The sequence below is a fragment of the Salvelinus alpinus genome, chromosome 5 (assembly GCF_045679555.1).
Source record: "Salvelinus alpinus chromosome 5, SLU_Salpinus.1, whole genome shotgun sequence".
Taxonomy (NCBI): domain Eukaryota; kingdom Metazoa; phylum Chordata; class Actinopteri; order Salmoniformes; family Salmonidae; genus Salvelinus; species Salvelinus alpinus.
In genome coordinates this window covers 11,105,222-11,112,721 of record NC_092090.1, presented here as the reverse complement: position 1 = coordinate 11,112,721, position 7,500 = coordinate 11,105,222, and the positions used below count along the sequence as shown (strand labels likewise).

General features: G+C 52.0%; 1 protein-coding gene across 2 annotated transcripts in view; it reads left to right on the top strand.

Annotated features, from left to right (window-relative positions):
• pde8a (phosphodiesterase 8A) overlaps window positions 1-7,500 on the top strand; it is a 151,231-nt gene that overhangs the window by 74,392 nt on the left and 69,339 nt on the right. For both annotated transcript variants that reach the window (XM_071400566.1, XM_071400565.1), the window contains exon 2: window positions 35-91. In XM_071400566.1, the coding sequence (XP_071256667.1) occupies window positions 35-91 (57 nt within the window). The remainder of the gene's footprint in view (window positions 1-34; window positions 92-7,500) is intronic.

Sequence of the window (7,500 nt, the reverse complement as noted above, 5' to 3'; positions counted from 1 at the left end):
GTTTTTCTAATCATTCTCCTTCCTTTTGTTTCAGAACACATTTACCCAGGTGCAGTTTGGACCAATGAGGTTATACGAAGATCATCTTGAGGTACAGGTCCTATTGATGCCTCTGTTGAATGTCCTGATCAGACTGAGAACTGAGGTACAGGTCCTATTGACACCTCTGTTGAATGTCCTGATCAGACTGAGAACTGAGGTACAGGTCCTATTGATACCTCTGTTGAATGTCCTGATCAGACTGAGAACTGAGGTACAGGTCCTATTGATACCTCTGTTGAATGTCCTGATCAGACTGAGAACTGAGGTACAGGTCCTATTGATACCTCTGTTGAATGTCCTGATCAGACTGAGAACTGAGGTACAGGTCCTATTGATACCTCTGTTGAATGTCCTGATCAGATTGGAAACTGTCAACTTTGTGATTTTCCCCAAAACAACAAGGCCTTTAATCTCCATTTGAAAATGATTGAGTGTCTTTAAGACAACAATCCCCCTTTCAAACATTCAAACAGAAGGAAAAAAAACTGTTAATGGACGCTTTGTGCGTTGCGTACCCTGGTGTTGTCTAGGCAACAGAGCCAAACGTCAACGACTATGGCCATACTATAATGAACAATGCACGTTATATATGAGTGAGTGTGTGTGTGTGTGTGTATGCCTGTGTGTGTGTGTGTGTGTGTGTGTGCGTGCGTGCGTGCGTGCGTGCATGCGCGTGCGTGCGTGTGTGTGTGTGTGTGTGTGTGTGTGTGTGTGTGTGCGTGCGTGCGTGCGTGCGTGCGTGCGTGTGACTTCACCGCAAGGCCAACATTCTCTGACCGATGGTCAATGGCTCATTATACCACATCTCTCAAACACTCTGCTCTCTCCTTTGTCTAGTGCTATACTATCCAGTAGTGAGGTGACGAGAGAGAGAGATGGAGATGGAGAGAGAGAGCGAGGGGGATAATATAGAGAGAGGGATGAAGGGAGGAGAGAGAGAGAGGGGGCAGAGAGAGCGAGGGGGTGAGGGGGATAATATAGAGAGAGGGATGAAGGGAGGAGAGAGAGAGACCCAGAGAAAGAGGGGAATAATATAGAGAGAGGGATGAAGGGAGGAGAGAGAGAGACCCAGAGAGAGGGGGCAGAGAGAGCGAGGGGGTGAGGGGGATAATATAGAGAGAGGGATGAAGGGAGGAGAGAGAGAGACCCAGAGAAAGAGGGGAATAATATAGAGAGAGGGATGAAGGGAGGAGAGAGAGAGACCCAGAGAGAGAGGGGAGGGGCGTCTGTGTGAGAAGGCCTTTTTTAACTTTCCCTGTAGGGGATTTTAGTTCCTCCCATCCTTATGTTTTAGTTTTCTTAGAATGTTCATTGTTCCAGAGCACTCAATAACAAATACCCAGTAACCTCTCCTCCAAGTGTTCAGAGTAAGTAATCTCTCCTCCAAGTGTTGAGAGTAAATAACCTCTCCTCTAAGTGTTCAGAGTAAGTAATCTCTCCTCTAAGTGTTCGGAGTAAGTAATCTCTCCTCTAAGTGTTCAGAGTAAGTAACCCCTCCTCTAAGTGTTCAGAGTAAGTAACCTCTCCTCTAAGTGTCCAGAGCAAGTAATCTCTCATCTAAGTGTTCAGCGTAAGTAATCTCTCCTCTAAGTGTTCAGAGTAAGTAATCTCTCCTCTAAGTTTCCAGAGTAAGTAAAATCTCCTCTAAGTGTTCAGAGTAAGTAACCTCGCCTCTAAGTGTCCAGAGTAAGTAACCTCACCTCTAAGTGTTCAGAGTAAGTAAACTCTCCTCTAAGTGTTCAGCGTAAGTAACCTCTCCTCTACGTGCCCAGAGTAAGTAATCTCTCCTCTAAGTGTTCAGAGTAAGTAACCACTCATCTAAGTGTTCAGAGTAAGTAACCTGGCTAGCAGGTGCTGGCTAGCAGAGTAGAACACCTGGTTAGGGGAGGTGCTGGCTAGCAGAGTAGAACACCTGGTTAGGGGAGGTGCTGACTAGCAGAGTAGAACACCTGGTTAGGGGAGGTTCTGGCTAGCAGAGTAGAACACCTGGTTAGGAGAGGTGCTGGCTAGCAGAGTAGAACACCTGGTTAGGGGAGGTGCTGACTAGCAGAGTAGAACACCTGGTTAGGAGAGGTGCTGGCTAGCAGAGTAGAACACCTGGTTAGGTGAGGTGCTGGCTAGCAGAGTAGAACACCTGGTTAGGAGAGGTGCTGGCTAGCAGAGTAGAACACCTGGTTAGGGGAGGTGCTGACTAGCAGAGTAGAACACCTGGTTAGGAGAGGTGCTGGCTAGCAGAGTAGAACACCTGGTTAGGGGAGGTTCTGGCTAGCAGAGTAGAACACCTGGTTAGGGGAGGTGCTGGCTTGCAGAGTAGAACACCTGGTTAGGAGAGGTGCTGGATAGCAGAGTAGAACACCTGGTTAGGAGAGGTGCTGGATAGCAGAGTAGAACACCTGGTTAGAGGAGGTGCTGGCTATCAGAGTAGAACACCTGGTTAGGAGAGGTGCTGGCTATCAGAGTAGAACACCTGGTTAGGGGAGGTGCTGGATAGCAGAGTAGAACACCTGTTTAGGAGAGGTTCTGGCTAGCAGAGTAGAACACCTGGTTAGAGGAGGTGCTGGCTATCAGAGTAGAACACCTGGTTAGGAGAGGTGCTGGCTATCAGAGTAGAACACCTGGTTAGGAGAGGTGCTGGATAGCAGAGTAGAACACCTGTTTAGGAGAGGTTCTGGCTAGCAGAGTAGAACACCTGGTTAGGGGAGGTGCTGGATAGCAGAGTAGAACACCTGTTTAGGAGAGGTTCTGGCTAGCAGAGTAGAACACCTGGTTAGAGGAGGTGCTGGCTAGCAGAGTAGAACACCTGGTTAGGAGAGGTGCTGGCTAGCAGAGTAGAACACCTGGTTAGAGGAGGTGCTGGCTATCAGAGTAGAACACCTGGTTAGGAGAGGTGCTGGCTAACAGAGTAGAACACTTGGTTAGGAGAGGTGCTGGCTAGCGGTGTAGAACACCTGGTTAGGGGAGGTGCTGGCTAGCGGTGTAGAACACCTGGTTAGGAGAGGTTCTGGCTAGCAGAGTAGAACACCTGGTTAGGAGAGGTGCTGGCTAGCAGAGTAGAACACCTGGTTAGGAGAGGTGCTGGCTAGCAGAGTGGAACACCTGGTTAGAGGAGGTGCTGGCTAGCGGTGTAGAACACCTGGTTAGGAGAGGTGCTGGCTAGCAGAGTGGAACACCTGGTTAGGGGAGGTGCTGGCTAGCAGAGTGGAACACCTGGTTAGGAGAGGTGCTGGCTAGCAGAGTAGAACACCTGGTTAGGAGAGGTGCTGGCTTGCAGAGTAGAACACCTGGTTAGGAGAGGTGCTGGCTTGCAGAGTAGAACACCTGGTTAGGAGAGGTGCTGGCTAGCAGAGTAGAACACCTGGTTAGGAGAGGTGCTGGCTAGCAGAGTAGAACACCTGGTTAGGAGAGGTGCTGGCTATCAGAGTAGAACACCTGGTTAGGAGAGGTGCTGGCTAGCAGAGTAGAACACCTGGTTAGGGGAGGTTCTGGCTAGCAGAGTAGAACACCTGGTTAGGAGAGGTGCTGGCTAGCAGAGTAGACCACCTGGTTAGGAGAGGTGCTGGCTAGCAGAGTAGACCACCTGGTTAGGAGAGGTGCTGGCTAGCAGAGTAGACCACCTGGTTAGGAGAGGTGCTGGCTAGCAGAGTAGAACACCTGGTTAGGTGAGGTGCTGGCTAGCAGAGTAGAACACCTGGTTAGGAGAGGTGCTGGCTAGCAGAGTAGAACACCTGGTAAGGGGAGGTGCTGGCTAACAGAGTAGAACACTTGGTTAGGAGAGGTGCTGGCTAACAGAGTAGAACACCTGGTTAGGGGAGGTGCTGGCTAACAGAGTAGAACACCTGGTTAGGAGAGCTGCTGGCTAGCAGAGTAGAACACCTGGTTAGGAGAGGTGCTGGCTAGCAGAGTAGAACACCTGGTTAGGGGAGGTGCTGGCTAGCAGAGTAGAACACCTGGTTAGGGGAGGTGCTGGCTAGCGGTGTAGAACACCTGGTTAGGAGAGGTGCTGGCTAGCAGAGTAGAACACCTGGTTAGGAGAGGTGCTGGCTAGCAGAGTAGAACACCTGGTTAGGAGAGGTGCTGGCTTGCAGAGTAGAACACCTGGTTAGGAGAGGTGCTGGCTTGCAGAGTAGAACACCTGGTTAGGAGAGGTGCTGGCTAGCAGAGTAGAACACCTGGTTAGGAGAGGTGCTGGCTAGCAGAGTAGAACACCTGGTTAGGAGAGGTGCTGGCTAGCAGAGTAGAACACCTGGTTAGGAGAGGTGCTGGCTATCAGAGTAGAACACCTGGTTAGGAGAGGTGCTGGCTAGCAGAGTAGAACACCTGGTTAGGAGAGGTTCTGGCTAGCAGAGTAGAACACCTGGTTAGGGGAGGTGCTGGCTAGCAGAGTAGAACACCTGGTTAGGAGAGGTGCTGGCTAGCAGAGTAGAACACCTGGTTAGGGGAGGTGCTGGCTAGCAGAGTAGAACACCTGGTTAGGAGAGGTGCTGGCTAGCAGAGTAGAACACCTGGTTAGGAGAGGTGCTGGCTAACAGAGTAGAACACTTGGTTAGGAGAGGTGCTGGCTAACAGAGTAGAACACCTGGTTAGGAGAGGTGCTGGCTAGCAGAGTAGAACACCTGGTTAGGGGAGGTGCTGGCTAGCAGAGTAGAACACCTGGTTAGGGGAGGTGCTGGCTAGCGGTGTAGAACACCTGGTTAGGAGAGGTGCTGGCTAGCAGAGTAGAACACCTGGTTAGGAGAGGTGCTGGCTAGCAGAGTAGAACACCTGGTTAGGAGAGGTGCTGGCTTGCAGAGTAGAACACCTGGTTAGGAGAGGTGCTGGCTAGCAGAGTAGAACACCTGGTTAGGAGAGGTGCTGGCTAGCAGAGTAGAACACCTGGTTAGGAGAGGTGCTGGCTAGCAGAGTAGAACACCTGGTTAGGAGAGGTGCTGGCTATCAGAGTAGAACACCTGGTTAGGAGAGGTGCTGGCTAGCAGAGTAGAACACCTGGTTAGGAGAGGTTCTGGCTAGCAGAGTAGAACACCTGGTTAGGGGAGGTGCTGGCTAGCAGAGTAGAACACCTGGTTAGGAGAGGTTCTGGCTAGCAGAGTAGAACACCTGGTTAGGGGAGGTGCTGGCTAGCAGAGTAGAACACCTGGTTAGGAGAGGTGCTGGATAGCAGAGTAGAACACCTGGTTAGGAGAGGTGCTGGCTAACAGAGTAGAACACTTGGTTAGGAGAGGTGCTGGCTAACAGAGTAGAACACCTGGTTAGGAGAGGTGCTGGCTAGCAGAGTAGAACACCTGGTTAGGGGAGGTGCTGGCTAGCAGAGTAGAACACCTGGTTAGGGGAGGTGCTGGCTAGCGGTGTAGAACACCTGGTTAGGAGAGGTGCTGGCTAGCAGAGTAGAACACCTGGTTAGGAGAGGTGCTGGCTAGCAGAGTAGAACACCTGGTTAGGAGAGGTGCTGGCTTGCAGAGTAGAACACCTGGTTAGGAGAGGTGCTGGCTTGCAGAGTAGAACACCTGGTTAGGAGAGGTGCTGGCTAGCAGAGTAGAACACCTGGTTAGGAGAGGTGCTGGCTAGCAGAGTAGAACACCTGGTTAGGAGAGGTGCTGGCTAGCAGAGTAGAACACCTGGTTAGGAGAGGTGCTGGCTATCAGAGTAGAACACCTGGTTAGGAGAGGTGCTGGCTAGCAGAGTAGAACACCTGGTTAGGAGAGGTTCTGGCTAGCAGAGTAGAACACCTGGTTAGGGGAGGTGCTGGCTAGCAGAGTAGAACACCTGGTTAGGAGAGGTTCTGGCTAGCAGAGTAGAACACCTGGTTAGGGGAGGTGCTGGCTAGCAGAGTAGAACACCTGGTTAGGAGAGGTGCTGGCTAGCAGAGTAGAACACCTGGTTAGGAGAGGTGCTGGCTAGCAGAGTAGAACACCTGGTTAGGTGAGGTGCTGGCTAGCAGAGTAGAACACCTGGTTAGGAGAGGTGCTGGCTAGCAGAGTAGAACACCTGGTTAGGAGAGGTGCTGGCTAGCAGAGTAGAACACCTGGTTAGGGGAGGTGCTGGCTAGCAGAGTAGAACACCTGGTTAGGGGAGGTGCTGGCTAGCAGAGTAGAACACCTGGTTAGGAGAGGTGCTGGCTAGCAGAGTAGAACACCTGGTTAGGGGAGGTGCTGGCTAGCAGAGTAGAACACCTGGTTAGGAGAGGTGCTGGCTAGCAGAGTATAACACCTGGTTAGGGGAGGTGCTGGCTAGCAGAGTATAACACCTGGTTAGGAGAGGTGCTGGCTAGCAGAGTAGAACACCTGGTTAGAGGAGGTGCTGGCTAGCAGAGTAGAACACCTGGTTAGGAGAGGTGCTGGCTAGCAGAGTAGAACACCTGGTTAGGGGAGATGCTGGCTAGCAGAGTATAACACCTGGTTAGGAGAGGTGCTGGCTAGCAGAGTAGAACACCTGGTTAGAGGAGGTGCTGGCTAGCAGAGTAGAACACCTGGTTAGGAGAGGTGCTGGCTAGCAGAGTAGAACACCTGGTTAGAGGAGGTGCTGGCTAGCAGAGTAGAACACCTGGTTAGGAGAGGTGCTGGCTAGCAGAGTAGAACACCTGGTTAGGTGAGGTTCTGGCTAGCAGAGTAGAACACCTGGTTAGGGGAGGTTCTGGCTAGCGGTGTAGAACACCTGGTTAGGGAAGGTGCTGGCTAGCAGAGTAGAACACCTGGTTAGGTGAGGTTCTGGCTAGCAGAGTAGAACACCTGGTTAGGGGAGGTTCTGGCTAGCGGTGTAGAACACCTGGTTAGGAGAGGTGCTGGCTAGCAGAGTAGAACACCTGGTTAGGTGAGGTTCTGGCTAGCAGAGTAGAACACCTGGTTAGGGGAGGTTCTGGCTAGCGGTGTAGAACACCTGGTTAGGAGAGGTGCTGGCTAGCGGTGTAGAACACCTGGTAAGGAGAGGTTCTGGCTGGCAGAGTAGAACACCTGGTTAGAGGAGGTGCTGGCTTTTAGAGTAGAACACCTGGTTAGGGGAGGTGCTGGCTAGCAGAGTAGAACACCTGGTTAGGAGAGGTGCTGGCCAGCAGAGTAGAACACCTGGTTAGGGGAGGTGCTGGCTAGCGGTGTAGAACACCTGGTTAGGGGAGGTGCTGGCTAGCAGAGTAGAACACCTGGTTAGGGGAGGTGCTGGCTAACAGAGTAGAACACCTGGTTAGGAGAGGTGCTGGCTAGCAGAGTAGAACACCTGGTTAGAGGAGGTGCTGGCTAGCAGAGTAGAACACCTGGTTAGGGGAGGTGCTGGCTAGCGGTGTAGAACACCTGGTTAGGGGAGGTGCTGGCTAGCAGAGTAGAACACCTGGTTAGGAGAGGTGCTGGCGAGCGGTGTAGAACACCTGGTTAGGAGAGGTGCTGGCTAGCGGTGTAGAACACCTGGTTAGGAGAGGTGCTGGCTAGCAGAGTAGAACACCTGGTTAGGTGAGGTTCTGGCTAGCAGAGTAGA